This window comes from Pollicipes pollicipes, unplaced genomic scaffold (assembly GCF_011947565.3).
Source record: "Pollicipes pollicipes isolate AB1234 unplaced genomic scaffold, Ppol_2.1 Scaffold_5724;HRSCAF=6776_pilon_pilon_pilon, whole genome shotgun sequence".
Classification (NCBI taxonomy): domain Eukaryota; kingdom Metazoa; phylum Arthropoda; class Thecostraca; order Pollicipedomorpha; family Pollicipedidae; genus Pollicipes; species Pollicipes pollicipes.
In genome coordinates this window covers 54688132-54709080 of record NW_023596746.1, presented here as the reverse complement: position 1 = coordinate 54709080, position 20949 = coordinate 54688132, and the positions used below count along the sequence as shown (strand labels likewise).

General features: G+C 55.5%; 2 protein-coding genes across 2 annotated transcripts; both read right to left on the bottom strand.

Annotated features, from left to right (window-relative positions):
* Window positions 1-9: 9 nt before the first annotated feature.
* On the bottom strand, window positions 10-5158 carry LOC119103822 (juvenile hormone epoxide hydrolase 1). Its single transcript, XM_037227480.1, has 5 exons — window positions 5077-5158; window positions 3193-3438; window positions 2721-2933; window positions 1471-1795; window positions 10-1150 (listed from the first exon to the last, which is right to left on the bottom strand). Exons 1-5 carry the CDS (start codon window positions 5095-5097, stop codon window positions 339-341), a joined length of 1617 nt encoding a protein of 538 aa, XP_037083375.1. The 5' UTR covers window positions 5098-5158; the 3' UTR covers window positions 10-338.
* A 1639-nt stretch (window positions 5159-6797) lies between these two features.
* Window positions 6798-20945, bottom strand: LOC119103568 (flocculation protein FLO11). Its single transcript, XM_037227157.1, has 8 exons — window positions 20888-20945; window positions 16536-16635; window positions 14521-14589; window positions 12583-12720; window positions 9157-9801; window positions 8509-8687; window positions 7812-7890; window positions 6798-7246 (listed from the first exon to the last, which is right to left on the bottom strand). Exons 1-8 carry the CDS (start codon window positions 20918-20920, stop codon window positions 7092-7094), a joined length of 1398 nt encoding a protein of 465 aa, XP_037083052.1. The 5' UTR covers window positions 20921-20945; the 3' UTR covers window positions 6798-7091.
* Between the last annotated feature and the right edge of the window lie 4 nt (window positions 20946-20949).

The following is a 20949-nucleotide window of genomic DNA, read 5'->3' as shown; positions in this document are numbered from 1 at the left end:
CAATGCCCTTTTGCTGAAAACGTGACACGGTGTTTAGGTGTGGCCAGATTGCAAAACGACGTGGTTAGCATACCTGGCTGCAAAAACAGTTCGTTACATGTTTCACTCGCTATGGTCGTTCTTAACGCTGAAGCGTCATCGCCTCTGGGCGTTCTATTGATTTTCTCCAGCCCCTCATTGCGCAACGCGACGCTTTATCTGCGCGATTAAATAAGCGGGCCATAGTTTACCCTTTGGTAGGAGTTTCCGTCCGGTCTCATGGCAAATATTGATCCCTTCCCCATGGGTCCGTCGGTGATCGATGGTGATGAGACTACTCATCTCGCATTTTTGTCTCACTACTGCTTTGTCTTCTGCTGCTTGTGCTGCTTGTGCTGCTTCTGCTGCTGCTTCTGCTTCTCTTTGTCCTGATGGGCGCGATGCTCCCGCTGCTCCTTCTCCCGCTGTTGTCGCTGCTTTTCCGTCTCCCGCTGGCGCTGTTTCTCCTGCTCGGCCTGCCGCTGCTTCTCCAGCTGCAGCTCCTCGCGGCGCCGTATGGCGGTGACGGTGACGAACACGTGCTCGGCCAGCTCGTGCGGCCGCTCCATGGCCAGGAAGTGGCCGCCGTCCCCCAGCTGGCGCGCCGCCACCACATCCACGAACTTGCCGGCTAGCATCGCCGGCGACAGCAGCATGAGTTCGTTGGGCGCGTACAGCAGGCCGACGGGCACGCGACACGGGATGGCGTCCAGCTGCATGGCCGCCACGCGCCGGCCGAACGTCTCGGCGTACAGCCGCAGGGAGCTCGTCACGCTGCCGCTCAGCCAGTACACCATGACGTTGTCGAGCAGCGCGTCCAGCGAGAAGTGGCGCGTCAGGCCACCGTCCTCGCGCGCCACGTTGGTCATGTCGGTCCAGCTGGAGAACTTCTCCAGGATGTAGGCGGCCAGGCCGGCGGGCGAGTCCGACAGCGCCACGCCCACTGTGTCCGGCTTGGTGGCCTGCAGGTGGGCGTAGCCCGTCTCGCGCGCCAGCACGGCCAACTTCTCGCCGAGCGGGTACAGCCGGCTGGTGAAGAACTCGGAGCCGGCCCAGCTTGGCACGATGCTGCCCAGCGCCATCAGCAGCCGCATCCGCCACGTGTCCGCCACGGCAAAGTTCGTGTGCACGCCTGTAACAGCGCCGGCGGGTGAGCGCGGGGCGGCGGCGCGTGACTGCTACGCCTGGGGCCTGTGCACAGAGGCCACGCTGGTGCGGCTCGCATCACGGTCTGGCGGGTCAATCCACAGCGGAGCGTGGTTGGGATCTTGTTTTTAACGCAGCGCGTGTGCGATCTAATCGCTGGTTGATGCAATGCGTACTGCATAACCGGTGGCCGTTTGCACAACGCAGCGGTAAATCATGCAACACGCCCGCATTCACGTATTCTGAACGTCCATCGTCACGCGCCGCGACCGTGTCGCCTGGACGGCGGCGCGCCGCACCACTTACCCGCCACCTGCTCCGGGAACAGGGTGCCCATGTGGGAGGCGATGATGCCGCCCCAGTCGCCGCCCTGCACGAAGAAGCGCTCGAAGCCGAGCCGTTGCATCAGCTTGCGCATGACGGCAGCCACCTCGGGCGCGCCCAGGCCGGGCCGCTCGGCCGCCGACGAGAAGCCGTATCCGGGCAGCGACGGGCAGACCACCTCGAACACCACCCGATGGCCGGGCCGCGGCGCCGTCAGCAGCGGCAGCACACTGTAGAACTCGACCACCGAGCCGGGCCAGCCGTGCAACAGCAGCAGCGGCTCCACCCGGTACTCGTCACTCGGTACCTGAGAGGTGCGGAGCGGTCAGTACTGCAGCGGCTCCACCCGGTACTTGTCACTCAGTACCTGAGGGGTGCGGAGCGGTCAGTGCAGCAGCGGCTCCACCCGGTACTTGTCACTCGGTACCTGAGAGGTGCGGAGCGGTCAGTACTGCAGCGGCTCCACCCGGCACTTGTCACTCGGTACCTGAGAGGTGCGGAGCGGTCAGTACAGCAGCGGCTCCACCCGGTACTCGTCACTCGGTACCTGAGAGGTGCGGAGCGATCGGTACAGCAGCGGCTCCACCCGGTACTTGTCACTCGGTGCCTGAGGGGTGCGGAGCGGTCAGTACAGCAGCGGCTCCACCCGGTACTTGTCACTCGGTGCCTGAGGGGTGCGGAGCGGTCAGTACAGCAGCGGCTCCACCCGGTACTTGTCACTCGGTGCCTGAGGGGTGCGGAGCGGTCGGTACAGCAGCGGCTCCACCCGGTATTTGTCACTCGGTATCTGAGGGGTGCGGGGCGGTCAGTACAGCAGCGGCTCCACCCGGTACTTGTCACTCGGTGCCTGAGGGGTGCGGGGCGGTCAGCACAGCAGCGGCTCCACCCGGTACTTGTCACTCGGTGTCTGAGGGGTGCGGGGCGGTCAGCACAGCAGCGGTCCACTCATTTCTTGTCACGTAAGACGCCCTAAGGCAGGGGGTGCAGCACGACTATGTTTGTAACGTGCCTGCTGTGCGCTCCCCCGTGCGTTCGGCTACGCGATTAGAAGGCAGTTTCGTCCAGATTATCGGTACCTTACATGCCGGGATGGGACATCAGCCAAGGCGGGCCGCTCTCTGCTCGCGCGAGCAGCGTTACACACGTGTCGCGAGTGAGAGTGTGATTCCAGATCAGAGGGTGTGGTCCCAGGCCCGTGCGATGCTGATTCACGTCTCGGTTTGTGGCAGTACCTTGGGCTTGACGTGGATGAAGTGGATGTCCAGTCCGTTGACGTTTGTCTTGAACTGGGAGAACTGATTGAGGTGCTGCAGCCGCCGGTTCCAGTCGTACTTGGTGCGCCAGTGCTCCATCACCTCTCGCAGGTAGTCGCTGTTGAAGCCGTAGTTGAAGGCAGCGCCCTCCAATGGCGGCGTCAGCCGACTCTCCGCCTTCGTCAGACGGGCCTGCAGGTCGGAACACGAGCGCGCCCGTCACAGGGGTGTGGGGGGGGGGGGCATAAGGCCCGTGGGGTCGGCCTCCACGGATAGGCTTTCAATTTATAGCCACTTCGCCTGATACCGTAAAGCCATATTCGTGGCGAGAAATGCACCCACTTCATAAGCGTTACGTGACAAGCATCCAGAGCGGCTTACGGCCAGTGACGTCATTCTAACGTCAGTCCACTCCTGGAAAGCCGTGGGTTCGGCCAAGGTGTCCGCTGACCCTGATGTCGTCCATGAGGCCGGGCGGGGAAGTGATGCTGAAGGGCCGCACGGTCGTGTCCTCGACGTCGGGCCGCGGCGACCTCAGCCACCAGGTGTCGGCCAGCTCGGGCAGTGGGGGCTCGGCCGTCAGGTACGGGTACAGGTACACCGCCAGCAGCAGCGTCAGCAGCGCTGCCACGGCCAGCAGGCCGGGCCAGCGCGACGCCGGCTGGTCGCGCCGCGTGCCGCTCTCCGCACGGGCCATCTGCCGAGGTCGGGCCAGGTCAGCCGGCGGGAGGTGACGTCACGGGGACAGCTGCAGAGGTCGCTGGAGGTCAGCAGGTGAGACAGTGTCTGTAAGGTGACGTCACTGGGACAACGGAAGAGGTCGCTGGAGGTCAGCAGGTGAGGCTTAGGCTCTCCACACCGGACAGAAGCGTAGTTTGTATTATCAAAGGGAGGGTGTCCACACACTACAGAGATATTGGGAATCCCGTGAACATTGACCGTAAATCTAAGGGAGGTCAGCAACTTGTATAAACACAGGCAGTCCTATTTCATCTGGAAATGTTCAACCGGAAGCCAAAATCAATTAGTGAAAAGTTAGATGCACACTATCCTTTCAGGCAATTCCCTACAGAGCATTCCGTCCCAGTTCGGGGTGTCTACCAGCTGCCATTCTGGCGACATGGAAGCGGGTTCCCCGGATGGGTTCTTCCTGAGGCTCTCACAGATGTACGTCCTACATTGGTGCCCTCCCTGGCGCGGAAGGCCCTCTGGCGACTTCTGGCCGGGGCATTTGACCCGGACGCGAGAGCCCTCGTTGGTGCAACAAAATTCCTGATAACCGCAGGTTGTCCAATAAATGGCACAAAGATCCATGTTTGGCCAATTAGCGGAGCGGCGTGTGAGCGTGTGCATGGGCCCGATAGTTCGGATCGAGGACGGGCCTCCGCTTAATTCGAATCATAGTTGCCCATGTAAACAAGATGTCGTTGGAGGTCAGCAGGTGAGACTGACCGCGAGGTGACGTCACTGGGACAAGTGCAGATGTCACTGGAGATCACTAGGCGAGACTGACTGCAAGATGACGTCACTGGGACAGCGGCAGAGGTCGCTTGACGGCAGCAGGTGAGACCGTGATTGTAAGGTGACGTCACTGAGTCAGCGGCAGAGGTCGCTTGACGTCAGCAGGTGAGACTGTGACGGTTAGGTAACGTCACTGGGACGGCGGCAGAGGTCGTTGGGGGGTCAGCAGATGAGGCTGTTACTGCAAGGTGACGTCACAGAGAGAGCTGCAGAGGTCGCTGAGGGCTTCTGCAGCTGTGAGACTGGCTGCAAGGTGACGTCACTGGAACAGTTACAGAGGTTCGCTTGAGGGCAGCAGGTAGCTGTTATTGCAAGGTGACGTCACTGGGACAGAGGCAGAGTTTGTGTGAGGTTGCCTGTCACAAACCAAATGGCGTTACTGAAACATTGGAAGCGTACGTGCGGGGTCAATAGAGATGCCTCCCACGGGTCGTGGGACGTCATTGAGACAGCTGGGACTGCCGCATAATGAACGCGTGGCGTGATTTAAACGGAAGGCTGCTCGACAGAACGGCACGCCCTAGATCACCACGTTCAATCGACAGCAAACAGAATTAGCTTATTTTTAGAATAAGATTATCTTTGCTCTTCCGTGACCAGCAGTGACTTGAACTCACATTGCTGAGGGAGCGACATGTGCCTCTTCACCCTCCGTTACGTGAGAGTGGGCACTGGCTGCATCACCTGTCTGACATCCACGAAACGGGTCTGACCTAGAGATGAAGACTGTCTGGTCTGCCCTCCTATCGCGTCTGGGTCCGCTGTCTGAGGGAAATCACCTCCGGTCCGCCTGCCGGTGGCGGAGGTCACGCACCTTCTCTGCGCGCGTCGGCATGCGCGTTGCCTGCTGGGCCGTCGGGGGCACGCACGCCTGATCCGAGACTGTCCTCACCCGCCCGACAGCCACACTTGTCCACAGACTGCCTCCCCCTCCCCTGCTCAGCTGGACGGCGAGCAGGCGCGCGTCCAGGTCCGGATCGGCGGGCGCCACGCTGGCGACGTTCAGCCCGTGGGGCAGCGTGGACCAAGCGCTAACGATTAACCTTTGCGTAGGAGAGCGGGTGCTGCTGCGACAAGCGGTGCTCAGAATGGGGTAGCGGAACTATGGGGTTGACTTGGAAGAGGAACGTGCTGACCGTCGCAAGACAGGTCCCTGGCCCGGTAGTTCACCCGTCATATATACAATGACTGGACTGACGCGCGGTTACCGTCCTCGGCCGCATCATGAGGCCCCCGCGCAGCGCCGTCCGGCTCCGGTTCGGCGAAGAATTGCCTCCGATGAGGTGTTGGACGCTCATGCACACTCCTGCTAGCAGCTGCCGCCGCCCCTGCGCGGAACCAGACGCCCAATCGTGCTATCTGGCTCGTTGAACTTGGGCACGGTGAAACTCTCGGCGGCGTCAGCTGAGGACGGGAGGGGAGTGCGCAGCAACGGGATAGCTGGCGTCAGCAAACTTCCCCTCAGCCGCTGCTTCCCGCATGACGAATGCCCGGCGCCGAGAATCAAGCCTGTCTGTTCATGTATGAGTTCGAAGGTTCTGTCCGGGGGTGATTAAAGACACGCGCCGGTCGCAAGGTTAGCCCGGCCGCGATTCTGCTAATTGCGTCGTCGTCTTCCTTCATCTGCTGACTTCCTGGCACGCCGAGCAGCGGACAGTTGTAATTCGCAGCCGGTTCACAGGCCAGTCAGTGTCTGGCGGACGTGTGTCGGCGCATTGGCCCCGGGGCCGCATCTCGGGTCCGAGTCCGCCGCTACCCCCGGCTCACCGTGCGGTGAATACAGCTATCGGCGCTGCGGGCGTGCCATTCGCGTTTCCTGCGTGACGAGTTACGATCGTCTTTTATACCAGGAATTGTGAGTTGGCTTTAGATGACTGTCAGCTCCGGTGACAGAGTTCGTGTCTGGGGCAGACGGGGCAGCGCGTCGGTACGGTGCCACGTTCCAGTGATGCACAGACCCTGCCTCGCACGTATGTCTGCAACCTCAAGAAACGGAGCAAAAGGAGCGATTTACAACGGACAGGACAGTTGTGGTACGCCAGTCAGCGATGCTAACGACTCCTTTTTAGACCCTTGGAAGCATCTGCACGCTCCCAAAGGCCTGCCGTGGCACTTGTTACGCCGCACTTCGCCGACATGGCGCAGCACGGACCCGCCCACCCGCTCTATTCCTCACTCAGCTCAACCGTGTATTGCGTCACTCAACCACGTCACTCCGACGCGACCCACCGACACTCATACACACACGCAGAGCGTGAGTCTCGTGACGATACTGGGGGTCGTCGCGCCTGCGGCAACGCATCTCGCAACGCGGTAAAATCGGCGCCGCGGAGCGACAAGAACGTGTATCAACCGGACGCGTACGGCAGGCGGCACAGCGGCTTACACCAGCGAGTCCCGACACGTGCCGAAGCGGCGCAGAAGCGAAGCCCCCGGCGGGGCGGCCAAGCAGAGATCCGGGCAGCGTGGTGCTCTTCAAGCGCGGGTGGTCGGTGGCGCCGGTCGGCGTGGGATCGCGGCCGGTCTCCCCAGCCGCTGACGCCAGGCCTGGCCCCCCGGCGCCACCACGCCGTCGTAACTGGCAGTCAGCGGACCGTCGCTGTCGTAACTGGCGGCCGGTGGACCGTCGCTGTCGTAACTGGCAGCCGGTAGACCGTCGCTGTCGTAACTGGCAGTCGGCGGACCATCGCTGTCGTAACTGGCAGTCGGCGGACCGTCGCTGTCGTAACTGGCAGCCGGTGGACCGTCGCTGTCGTAACTGGCAGTCGGCGGACCGTCGCTGTCGTAACTGGCAGTCAGCGGACCGTCGCCTCCGCCACCGCCACCGTCTCAGGCGGGGATTTCGCAGAAGAAGGCCAGCTCGCTGTCGCAGTCGGCGGTCTCCCAGAAGCCGTTGAAGCTGTAGATGCGCACGCACTGCTGCGTGGCCTGCTGGAGCGGCTGGTTGCGGCCCCATGCCTCGAACAAGCCGGCCGCGGTCGTGCCTGTGTCAACAGACCGGCGGGGTGACGTCGCATCGGCGGGGAGGGTCCTGCTCACTGACACTGACACGCTGACTGACACGGCGGAGATAGAGGCAGAAGAGAACTCGGCAAGAGACAGGCGAGGAATGCACTGTACAGATCTGACAGCACCGGAGGTCCCGCGGCGTTTCCGTTTTGCCAGGCCTCAAGACGTGGAACGAGTGAGATGATGTCTGGGCTAGTAAAGCCACAGTCTTTCTCTGCTCTCTTCTTTCCAGCTGAGGATCTGTCCCGAGGATCGGCCGGGGATCTGTCCGAGGTTCTGCCGGGAGTCTGCCGAGGATCTGCCAGGATCTGTGCGAGGATCTGTCCCGAGGATCTGTCCCGAGGATCTGTCCCGAGGATCTGTCCCGAGGATCTGTCCCGAGGGTCTGCAAGGGATCTGTCCCGAGGATCTGCAGGGGATCTGTCTCGAGGATCTGTCCCGAGGATCTGCCGGGATCTGTACGAGGTTCTGCCGGGGGTCTGCCGAGGATCTGCCGGGATCTGTACGAGGATCTCTCCGAGGATCCGCCCGGGAGCTTACCATCCGGCCAGCGAAACTCTCCTCCGACTAGCCTCAGGCCGATCCACGCGTGGTAGGTGTTCCTCTGGAACTGCAGCCACTGCAAGCCAGATCACAGCAAGTCAGAGCCATACGAGCGGCTACAGTTACACTAAAGCTGCCATAGTTATGCTCCAGTGCTCCAAGGGCACGCAGGCCATGCGTTCTGCGTAGGTATTTTAGGCGTCATTGGGGCTTAACAATGCACTTAGCTGCTGAGGCTATGCGGCGTCACCTGCCTCTCACTGGCAGGAGGGACGGGCGCCACGGGGGCCGAACCCCGTACCCCTGGTTTCCCAGGCGCGCGGCTGCTTTCTGCGCACACTTCTGCATAAATCGTGCCGGTTTCTCTAAACTGGAGAGATGGGCATATCTCGGCACTGCAATAGCCACCGTTTAGACATCCCTTTAAATCAGAGAAACACAGCTAATGTGAATCTGAAACAAAATGTTACATGACATTAAACACGACGCAAAACAAAATATAATCTGCGCAACATATGGCTCAGCGCACGCTCCCTGCGCTAGTATGTGTGCTGCGTGGGTACAGCTTCGGGCGTTCCAACGGCGTCCCTATGGTGGGTGCCTGTCGGTGCACCCCACCGACTCAACATCTCAGCGACCGCCCGCGCCGGTAGCGCCGTGGCCGCGGCGACGGCGCTGCGCGCTAGCCGCCTACCGTCTGCATGCACCGGTTGAGGGAGGCGTCGGTGATCTTGACGAGCCGGGAGTCGGGGTGGTGGGCGCGGCAGACAACCGCCGCCTCGGCCCACGGCAGCGTCGGCTGCGTCACCAGCCGGAGGAAGGAGCCGGTGTTGATGCCCGCCGACAGGCAGCGCGAGTAGCCCGGCGGGATGGCTGCCGGCAGGGAGGCGCTGACGGTCGGGTGGCACCGGGCGGGCAGCAGACACCGCCGCTGGCCCAGCCGGACCAACAGGACGGAGGGCGGCGGGGAGCTAGCGGCCACATCCCGCCAGCATCTGACCATACACATTTACAGGGGTGATGTCGCCTGTGAGCTCAAATGTTGGTGCGCGTGGTAAGCGGCTCCCAGAAACCCGTGGTAACACACATTGCTAAAACAGCCGTCACACCGGCAATAGAGCATAAGACATCCGCTTGTGCGACGCACACAATTGCTGTATGGCAAGTCAACCATGATATCATCTACTGACGGCACCTATTTTGCATAGCATACCCATATGCCAATTTTCAGATTCCTGTTTATGTTCATATTATTTGTGTCAAACACCTGGACATCCACAAAGTTAGCAACTCTAATCAAAGCCCACACAGATTGCCTGCGAAGAACATGGTCACCACCCACCTGGCCTGGTGGTTGTTTGAACTTTCACTGTGGTGATAAAACTGCTAGGGAATGGAAGGTCAGTGTCACCCGTGGTGACATCACCTGCGGCTCCAGTGGGTTTAGTGGGTTTAGTAGATTCGGTGGTTGTTCCCTGGGTGGTAGCTTCAGACGTGACGATTATCAATGTGCGATCAGTGGTAGGTATTGTGGTCGGGTCGTTCATAGGCGTGGTGGGGGCCGTTGTAGATCCGGTCGTGATTGGTTCTGTCGTGGTGGGTTCCGTCGTGGTCGGTTCCGTCGTGGTCGGTTCCGTCGTAGTGGGCTCCGTCGTAGTGGGTTCCGTCGTGGTCGGCTCCGTCGTGGTCGGTTCCGTCGTAGTTGGTTGCGTCGTGGTCGGCTCCGTCGTGGTTGGTTGCGTCGTGGTCGGCTCCGTCGTGGTGGGTTGCGTTGTGGTGGGCTCCGTTGTGGTGGGTTCCGCTGTTTGGGGTCCCGTTACGGTGGGTGTCGTTGTGGGGGGTTCCGTTAAGGTAGGTCCCGTTGTGGTGGATTCCGTTAAAGTAGGTTCCGTTGTAGGATTTCCAGCCGGATCATCGGTGGTTGTTGGTTTTGTCGTCGTGTCCACCCGACGTGTGGGAGTGGTCGGCTCCGCACATATTCCAGTATCTGTAAACGGAACATTTCGGACTTTGGCATTCGCAGTTTAGCTCGGGACACGTCACAGATGAGAGCCGGGTGGCAACAGCCGGACACGTCGCCGACTAGCAACACATCGCATGAGAGCCGACTAGCAACACATCGCATCTCTATCTCAGAGCAGATACCGGAATAGCGTGTCATCCTACCGACTCAGTTGGCTGGACCTGCCCTGGTCCACTCACATTCCAGGGCTTCTGCTCTGTTGTTGGCGAAGAAAATGGTGTGGGGAGTGGAGAAGTTCGACGGGGAATTCTGCACTGCCCATATGGTCACTAAAATTGAGATGTGCATATCAGTAACTGTCGTATCCAAAATCAGAGACAATCAAAGAGGCGAAATGGTTATGCTACTCGTAGGACATTTTCCATTTAATGTACATCGTTTTGAAATTTTCTTGATATTCTTCTCGTCTCTTTTACTCTTAGCAGGCACCTCATTTTTCCGCAACATTATCATGCTCACCTGACGATTTCTCACCAACGCCTTACGGCAACCACGTGATTCCCAAAGCCCAGCTTGCATACAAACAATAAGCACCGTGTCTGACTCAATTAAGATGAAGTTCCTGTATGTTTTTTTGAAGTTACATGCTCGCACATGACGTTGTGTAATTCATAATGTTATGAATACCTTTCTAAACACAGTGACTTTAGACGAGGTCGGTGTTTTTAAGAGGCCACCCCGTTTGGAGCGTTCTGATGCGCATGTTGAGAACAAGTACTCGGGCCAGGCGTAACAAGCAAAAACTGTAGTCGCACATTGAAAACAGCGTGTGGCCCGCGGCGGGTTGATTCGCTGCGTGCCACAGTTACAGTAAAATGTGTTGGCAAGTCGAAAACTGTCAACAAAGAAAGCAAGCAAGGAAGTCATATTTTTTTTTGGGGGGGGGGGGCATAAACCGCATGCGGTCAGCGTACAATTACAGATTATTTGCCAGCAAGGATTATATAGCCGGGCATTACCTCGGTGATGATGCAGTCATTATATTGCTATAATCACAACAATGAATAATTAAAATAATATAAAACATGTGTTACGTATTCGGTTTACTCAGGTAGCCTTTTGTTACAACTTAGTGCTCATCACGTGCTGAGGTCTCCGGAAACCATATCCGCCATTGTAAATCCTCTCCGAATGATTTCTGAATTTGCATGCATCTTAAAATGACGAGGAAAAACGCATAGATTTGCGTAAAGATGCATGGGTCAACCCATCCCTGGTATGGATCACGAACCGAATGGAGAATGAGATGGGATCATGTCGCTTTACCGCTTTTAGATTTTCCACTTGAAGAGAGGTGGTTAAATGCGTGCATCGGAGACAAAGCAGAAATATGTCACATTTCAGCATGGGAGTAAAGGGACGATCAAAGCATTGTCATGCATTTCACATTCGTTGTGTTTACAAATCAAGTAGATCATGTCTACAAAAAACATGGTGCTTTCAACAGTCGGAAAACTAATTACGCAGGGATTTGATGCCAACAAGAACAAGTGTCATTAAATTGAAAACGGCACACGTCGGGCAGAGCTGCGTTCATGCCACATCTGGAGATATGAAAGCAGCCGTCAGATGTGATGAAATAAGCTCACTTTTAACCATAAATATACTTGTAGCTGGCAGAGACTGATCTAGCCCACAAAGTTTCTATATTTAGTAAATATGCTCTTGAATGCGTTACCGTGTGGTTGCGTTATCGTACCTTGCGCAACATTGGTTGAGAGCTAGCTGACGGCCTTCTACATGAAAAATCGCGCTCCTGAAGGCCAGTATGAACGACTCTACCATTAAGTTTTGATCGGTCTTAAACGCCGCATGTCTAGTGGAATGGCAGGAATTGAATGACGTTATGATGACGTCATGGATGCCTGGTTAGCCTTGAAATAGTCCGCACGTACCAGTCTCCTCATCTTTATGGGTGGGCAGCTCAACAGCCGGAGAGGTTTAGGTCTTAAGAAGGGCAGGGGTGTGAACTGTATCGAGTGATCTTCAAAATGCCTATTTCAGCGCAAAACCCCATACAAATGTGGAACAGTTCCCTAAAATTCTACATTGGCATATCCATTTTAAACGTTTTGTCCAGTTAGCAAAGCTGATTTTCTTGGCTGTATCTTCAAGTAAGTCTTCCACTTGAGGCAGCAACTTTCACAGAATTCTTCCATCGAACCCAGTGCCCATCAATGTAAAAAACAAAATTTCGTTGAACAAGATTTGCACTAACTTTGCCTGCACACCGCCATAATTTGCTCCGTATAGTTTCAAGTACATTGATGCAATGCAAAGTACGTGAATGTGTAATATCAATTAAACAGAAATGCGCTGCCAAAATCACAATCATTCGTCATCCAGTGTGGCAATGCTTTGACACACGAGATAAATTCTACCGTGCCATCACCGCAAAAGTCTAATCGCACCGTAAGGCATCGAAATAGCCATGCCTTTCCAAATAAACGCTGTAAAATTGACCCGACGTGGGCATAATAGTGATGTAGGCCGTACGTAAAGTGAGTTAGCGATGCATGCAGTGAGGACTATCTTTAAACTCACATTTAATAACGATGCTTTGAGTATTTTAAGCATTTAGTACCCCAAATGCCCTTTTCAGGTGCCGTGTTAGTCGTCAGCCACGCCCCAAACCAGCCTCAGCCAGACAGCCTCTGAAGACGTCCCTCTGCCTTCGGAGAGCGGAAATCACATCTCGCATGCATCGCAGCCGCTGTGGGCACGGCTGGACGCTGAAGTGCTGACCTGGCAGGCAGCCGGCGAACGAGTAGGGGTCGCCGATGTGACCGCGGCGGCACTGGCACCGGTAGCTGCCGGGCGTGTTGCGGCAGACCGTGTGTAGGCCCGGGCACGGCTGCTGCTGCCCGCTGCATTCGTTGATGTCTGTCAGCGCGAGCAGCGCGTCAGAGCCGGGAGCGTCTCACAGGGCGGTAGTGAGGGAGGCTCGCGGTAGAGTACCGAGAGAGACTCACGGTAGAATACTGAGAGCGGCTCACAGGGCGGCAGGGAGAGAGGCTCGCGGTAGAATACCGAGAGAGACTCATGGTAGAACACTGGGAGCGGCTCACAGGGCGGCAGTGAGGGAGGCTCGCGGTAGAGTACCGAGAGAGACTCATGGTAGAATACTGAGAGCGGCTCACAGGGCGGCAGTGAGAGAGGCTCGCGGTAGAATACCGAAAGAGACTCACGGTAGAGTACTGAGAGCGTCTCACAGGGCGGCAGTGAGGGAGGCTCGCGGTAGAGTACCGAGAGAGACTCACGGTAGAATACTGAGAACGTCTCACAGGGCGGCAGTGAGAGAGGCTCGCGGTAGAATACTGAGAGCGGCTCACAGGGCGGCAGCGAGAGAGGCTCGCGGTAGAATACCGAGAGAGACTCATGGTAGAATACTGAGAACGTCTCACAGGGCGGCAGTGAGAGAGGCTCGCGGTAGAATACCGAGAGAGACTCACGGTAGAATACTGAGAGCGGCTCACAGGGCGGCAGCGAGAGAGGCTCGCGGTAGAATACCGAGAGAGACTCATGGTAGAATACTGAGAACGTCTCACAGGGCGGCAGTGAGAGAGGCTCGCGGTAGAATACCGAGAGAGACTCATGGTAGAATACTGAGAACGTCTCACAGGGCGGCAGTGAGAGAGGCTCGCGGTAGAATACCGAGAGAGACTCACGGTAGAATACTGAGAGCGGCTCACAGGGCGGCAGCGAGAGAGGCTCGCGGTAGAATGCCGAGAGAGACTCACGGTAGAACACTGGAAGCGTCTCACAGGGCGGTAGTGAGAGAGGTTCGCGGTAGAATACCGAGAGAGACTCACGGTAGAATACTGAGAACGTCTCACAGGGCGGCAGCGAGAGAGGCTCGCGGTAGAATACCGAGAGAGACTCACGGTAGAATACTGAGAGCGATTCAAAGGGCAATAGTGAGAGGCTCGCGGTAGAATACCGAGAGAGACTCACGGTAGAACACTGAGAGCGTCTCACAGGGCGGCAGTGAGAGAGGCTCGCGGTAGAATACCGAGAGAGACTCATGGTAGAACACTGGGAGCGTCTCACAGGGCGGTGGTGAGAGAGGCTCGCGGTAGAATACCGAGGGAGACTCACGGTAGAATACTGAGAGCGGTTCAAAGGGCAATAGTGAGAGGCTCGCGGTAGAAAACCGAGAGAGACTCACGGTAAAATGCTGAGAGTGGCTCACAGGGCGGAAGTGAGAGAGGCTCGCGGTAGAATACCGAGAGAGAGACTCACGGTAGAATACCGAGAGCGGTTCAAAGGGCAATAGTGAGAGGCTCGCGGTAGAAAACCGAGAGAGACTCACGGTAAAATGCTGAGAGTGGCTCACAGGGCGGAAGTGAGAGAGGCTCGCGGTAGAATACCGAGAGAGAGACTCACGGTAGAATACTGAGAGCGGCTCATATGGCGGTAGTGAGAGGCTCGCGGCCGAACACACAGAGCGGCCAACAGAATAATAATAATAGGCTTTCCTGGAAACAGGAGAGACTCCCCACAAGATCACAAGAGAGAGACTACAGGCCACAGAGTAACACCGAGAGAGGCTGAAAAGGGAGAATCCCACAGAGAGGGGATGCTCGCAACATAACGTTGATAGTGGCTCAAGAGACAAGAATCGCTCTCGTCCTCCCACCGAGCGCCCACAGACGGCGCGTGGGGCGCGGCGCGTGCACCGACCTTCGCACTTGCGTACGATCAGCCACCAGCCGGGCGGACACTGGAACTGGGTGATGGTGGTCGGGAACCCTGGAACGAGACCAGGGCTCTGCAGCTGGTGTGGCCGGCCCCCCGCTATCAGCTGACCGGCGGCCCGCCAGTCACCCGGCCGGGGTCACGGCGGAGCGCAGGGCAGGCTTTTGCGGCATGTACGGAGGCCGCCAGGTTGACCGCGGTTGGTCGGTGCGGGTCTGACGTACGGCAGCGATTTCAGTGGGCCCGGCATCGGTGAGCAGCTGGGTTTGTTGCTCGACCCGCCACCCGTATCAAGTGCCCGGGGACATTGTGGAGGAGAACATGGCACACGTCGATTACGCAGAGGGTTTTGAGGGCAAAGAGATCGCGGTAAGAATGTATAAATACTGGGAAGCACCAGAAGGCAGCAGTCAATGGATGATGCAACGCTTGGTGGCAGCAGTTTTGTCCAGATGCAAGCGGACGATAACAGAAGATAATCGGTGTCGAATGAGGCAGCTGACAGGCCTAGTACCAAATCCTGAATGCTAAAGCCGGCACCAACAACTACAGCGTTTGGTTCGCGAATACTACGTGTTCGGGGTAGGACGAGGTCCAGCACCATCAGTGCACGACCACACGCTTGTCATCCACGGACGGAACAGGGACCAGGTCGGGGACTCCGGACGTCCGGCGCTCGGCTTTGTGAACGGTGCAGTCCTAATCCCCTCGGCTGTGTGAACGGTGCAGTCCTAATCCCCTCGGCTTTGTGGACGGTGCAGTCCGACTCCCCTCGGCTGTGTGAACGGTGCAGTCCCACTCCCCTCGGCTATGTGAACTGTGCAGTCCTACTTCCCTCGGCTATGTGAACGGTGCAGTCCTAGTCCCCTCGACTGTGTGAACGGTACAGTCCTACTCCCCTCGGCTATGTGAACGGTGCAGTCCTACTCCCCTCGGCTGTGTGAACGGTGCAGCCCTACTCCCCTCGGCTATGTGAACGGTGCAGTCCTACTCCCCTCGGCTATGTGAACGGTGCAGTCCTAATCCCCTCGGCTATGTGAACGGTGCAGTCCTACGCCCCTTGGCTGTGTGAACGGTGCAGTCCTAATCCCCTAGGCTATGTGAACGGTGCAGTCCTATTCCCCTCGGCTATGTGAACGGTGCAGTCCTACTCCCCTCCATGCGTGTGGTGTTCAGTTAAAAAACCCAAGCCCTACTCTTGACACGTACGCAAGTGCACACAGCGACTGCAGGTGTCACCAGATCCTTCAAACTGCGGGTTATTCAGTCACTCGCAAGGCAGAGGCCAACCGTGGACGAGCGGAGCTATGAACCGGGCTGCACGGCCGCTCTCGAATTTGGGACACTCCGCTCGTTTTCAACGACGGACCTGACAGCTGGGATGAGGGAGGGCAACACTGGGTTACCCGTACAAATGCCTGATCTGTTCAGAAATATTGACACGCCGCGCACAGTACATTCTACGCTTGTTCACCACATGTTCAACAGAGGGAGCACGTGGCTGTATGAACAACTTTTCCACGTGCGATAAAGTATCTAGTGCTGTACACACACTTTGTAAAGACTCATCACATTGACGGTGGCGGTTACTGGCACTGCTGACACTGAAATAAGTAGCCCGTGCTCCGAGCGCCCGTATAGCTGCGGCAGCTATCTCCGTACGCATCGCAAAACATATACTCACGTTCGTCGACAAATGGACTGTACAAATAATCTTCCGGGGTGCCTTAAAAAACTTGAACATACATACAATGGGCATGCAGCCCCAACACGGAAAGAAGGCTTTCCTTGAGCGCCCTCTTTAACGACCCCCTCCCTCATCCTCATGCCCTCCCGACACCGGAGCGCGATACTTTCCCCTGGTGGTATCTGATCGAAACTCGCCGACACCGGGCCGGCGCCGCCGGACCGCCTGCGGGTGTACCGCTGGTGAGACGGTGCCGGCTGTGTCGGCTGTCCGCGTCACAGAGGGCTCCTCCGCCGCTCCTCGACCGCCTCACCTGCGCTGAAGAGCGCGGCGGCGGCGCCGTCCGCCCGCGGCTCGTCCAGACTTGGTGCTACTGCCTGGCCAGAGACAATCACGCAGAGCGCGGCCAGCGCCTGCGAATGGCCATGTCAGGGTCAGAGCCGAGTCAGAGTCAAAACCCAGTCGGAGCCAGAGCCGAGTCAGAGTCAAAACCCAGTCGGAGCCAGAACCAGAGCCGAGTCAGAGTCAGAGCCAATTCAGGCTCAGAACCGAATCAGATTCGAGCCAAAGCCACAGCCGAGGCAGAGTCAGAAACGGGTCAGATTCAGGGCCAAGCCAGAGCAAAGTCATGGTCAGAGCGCAGTCAATGATAAGATCGGAGTCAGAGCAGAGCCAGAGTCAGAGCCGCGAGAAAGTCACAAGGACCCTCACAAGGACCCTCAGCGGACCCGGCAGAGGTGCGCTACACGTTCATGAGGTCTGTCACAGGGGGGAGGGGGAAGGAGGGCACACATTTACAGAATTCAGTGTAACGCCTGGGAGCGGCGTATCGAAGGAAAGGCTTAAAGAAAATGTACCCCATTTGAAGGTGTCGAAGCAAGCATCATATATGATGAAATAACCTAAGTTATAACTATTGGCGCACCATTAAGTGAAAAGACTGCCCTAGACAACACAATTTTTCTGCCATTCCAAATATCCTCATGTAAATATGCTCCTAAATACGTCGTTGATTGCTTCTAAATATCCCGCACAACGTTAACTGAGACCAATTGACGGCCGTTATATCTGGACATCGTGCTCACGAGCGCCAGACATGAACGATTCGACAATCATATTTTTGTTAGCCTTGATCACCGCATGTCCAACATAATGGCAGGATTAAAACAACTAAGATAGCGTCATCGATGCCCTGGTGACCTTGAAATAGTTTGCGCGAAATAGCCTGCACATCTTCGCGGGCGTGTAGTTCAGGAACTAGAGGGGTCTTAGGAAGGGTAGAACTGTGAACTGCACCGAATGACCTTCAAGATGTCTACTTCAGCTCGAAAGCCCATACATATGTGGAACATTCCCTGTAAACCATCGGTTCCTGACAGCATTTGAACCTAGAGAGATTTCCCGCCAATCCCGCTGGTCGATTCTCTTGTAAGTATTCAGCCGTGGGCAGAGCGGCAGCGCCAGGTAAGTCTGGTCAGCTTACGGATGGCTGCTGAGGTCAATGTTCGCAGAGTATATCGCCGGTAACGCCAAATTCTAGAACAAATGCCAAAAACTAGCGCTAGAAACCAGTTAAGTTAACTGGCGGTAGTCCCACAAGATATCTTTACTACGTGCTCTTTATCAGGCACCTAATTCCAGAGGGCACCACAAAGGGCCCCAATCTGTATTCTCATGAGACACCAAATCCCATGGCGCAGCGCTTGTTGTGCCTCCCACCTCGAACGAAATCCTCGATCGGTTTCGGGGGCCCGTGTGCGAGCACAAAAATCTTGATTTCGGGGAACCATGGCCCTTGTCTTCAAAATGAATTTCCGTACACTCTGACGAAATTCCTGGTCAGCTTGGTCGGCGTTGATATCTTGGTATTATGCATGTATCGAAACGAATATCAGCATCAAATTAAAATTTTCCCGCCGATGCTGCTCGATATTTTAGTTGTATTATATGTATTAATTATTATATTATATATTATTTTTACGTATTATATTTATATTATAACATATTATTATTATATTCATTATTAATAATAAATTATTATTATTCCAATTTAAATTTCAATTCAACAGGCATCGCGCATCACTCGTCAGGAACCATTCAAACATGTGAATGATCTTAAACTAGCACGCACCACGCATCAAGGCTTGTATCATGTTAGCATAATCGACCATGATGAGTCCGGTTTGATGAGCCTAATTTTTGTAAGAATATGCTTTTATAAATGGATATCGTAGCAATGACTAGCAATCGTTCCTTGCCTAAAACCCTGAGCAGGATCGGCAAACGATTTTGAATCTACTACTGATATTCGTTATGATGAAAGGATGTTGCCGAAATAGCAACGCATCTCTCTGTCCATTCTCCTGGCTTTTCTACGAGGAATAAGGGTATTACCACTGTCTTCTCTATTCTTCTCTTCCTCTTCTTCCTCTTCTTCTTCTTCTTCCTCCACTCCTTCTTCTTCTCTTCTTCTCTTCCTCGCAAATGCATTTAACAACTTATGCAAGATCCCTCTTCAGCAATGAGGATGATAAATGTGTAAGGCAACAACACCAGCAGTCGAATATGTTCGTATTTTTCAGGCGATAACAAACTCGTGTAGCCGCTTTGTGGATAGGGAAGATCACGCACAACTGAGTCGTTCCGTCTTGGCGTTAAGAAAGGACTACTGTTGTTTGTCAAAGTGATAATCACTTTTCACACTTTTAACAGCCGCTGAACTTTAATTTGAAAAAGAAACCCATACACATACCTAGTTTGTGACATGTCATCAGATCACGTTTTTAGATGTCCGAAATATTGCGCATAATCGACATCTTTGGAGACATTGACAACACAAGCTAGCCTTCGCCATAGCAAAACTGCGCGCGTCCCATAACATACGTGGTTGGGTACTGGCGCGACCAAACAAATGCGGGTGCAAACGCTCCAGATCTACACGATAACGATCTTCTCTTATTGGGGGCATGACGGCCGAGTGGTTTGGGCATTTGGCTCCCACGTGAGGGGCCAGTGTACGAAGCCAGGCTGCGTCATGGTCCCTGAGCGCTAAGATGCCTTCTGCAGTCGCTGGCGCCTCGTAAAAGGGTGCGCGACTACATGCGTCATGCTTCGTTTTTTGGCAGGTTCATCGCAAAAACAGCAGCCGCGTTTTCCGATGAATTCTTTCCTTCAGATGCAATATAATTGCGCATTTCGGATATGTAGTATACCTTAAAGCCATCTGTTTTTTAACCTGTGGAACTCATATTACTTATGCATCACGCGGGTCACATACTTAAGTTAGAATTTAGCAATTTTCGCACTCCTTTGCGATACCATGCAGCTGAAATTCGGATTGTTTCCAAGCTGACAACACAACGCATTTTACTTTTCCAAGGAGCTGGCCATATGTTTCATTACAATAAAGTAGATCGCTTCAAAAGCATGCGAATTTCAATACCCTCGCTGCTTTCTACCACCACCATTTCAATCTTTGCGTCACATGTCACTTGAGTGACATCGCGGCTTAGACATCGTGTACAAGTTATTGCCTTTGCGTTTACCTATTCACCATGACGCTCCACTCAGTTGGGTCCCCGCCCCATCTACCAGGGTGAGAGGCGGGAGTCGTACAGTTGCGGTGTCGTAAAGCACCAATGACACGCAAGCATTCACTATGATGTTAATTATCTAAACATGCAACTTCCTGCTGATTTCGTTGTTGACGCACGTTAGTTGATCGGTCTCTGAAAAAGACAAATGTGCACGGTGTCCATACACAACCACCTATAACTAGCCTTTCACGATGCGAAAAGGACGATAGCTTGCGAAGAAAAAGAAGGATCTGAAAATGAAAGGCCGAAAGCCGGGATATTTTGTGAGAGGGGGGGGGGGGGGACAACAAGTTAGTTCCAGGGGCAAGGTAGTGAAGCGCGGCCCCTCCCATGGAACAATCTTGGAATCTTGGAACATTGTGCAATCTAATAGTACACCTAAAAAATCTGGAGCGTTTTTTCGTTGCTCTTCAGCTATGGGCCCTATATGGCTCGACCAGTGACCTGCGTCTCACGAGGCTGATGCGGCGGCGCGCTCGAATTCCGCATTCGCTCACTGTTACCTGAAATGCGATGTTGGCGCCTGATTTCACCAGCACAGCCAATAGCATTGGAGCCTTTCGCACCGAATAGTTCCATAATTAGATATGTCATGTCTCAGGGACACGTTAAAAGTACAAACATGGATTGGAAATATATTTCCGTGGTGTCAGATTTTAAGAACAACTGCCAAGTTATGTTTATTTCAATGAACTAGTAAAGTATTGGGACCTGGTTCAGTGTGGTGGAGACCCAGCCCAATATTGCGGGGCCCAGCCTAATGTCGTAGGGGCCCTGCCCAACATTAAGGTGGGGTGGGGGTGGAGGTGTCGCGGAGTGGGGTTTCTAACAAGCCCCCCTCCCCCAAATAGACAAAACGTTCCACCTTTGATTCTGCCGTAGTTATTACGCGACACTTTAGGAAAATCAGGTATGGTATGCCGGAGTGTGCAGACCGTAAAATCACCGCAGTCGGGATTACATTGTAAGCACTTATCCTTGCAAAGTTCGCCCGGGTCGACCGCTGGCTCACAGCTCGCCTGACGCCGGACAGTCCTGTCAGGCAGACGCCCCCCAAAGACGCGCTTACCCAAGAGCAGACAGCGGCCCGCTGGCGTTCCATAGTGATTTCCGACCCGTCGCGCCGTGCGA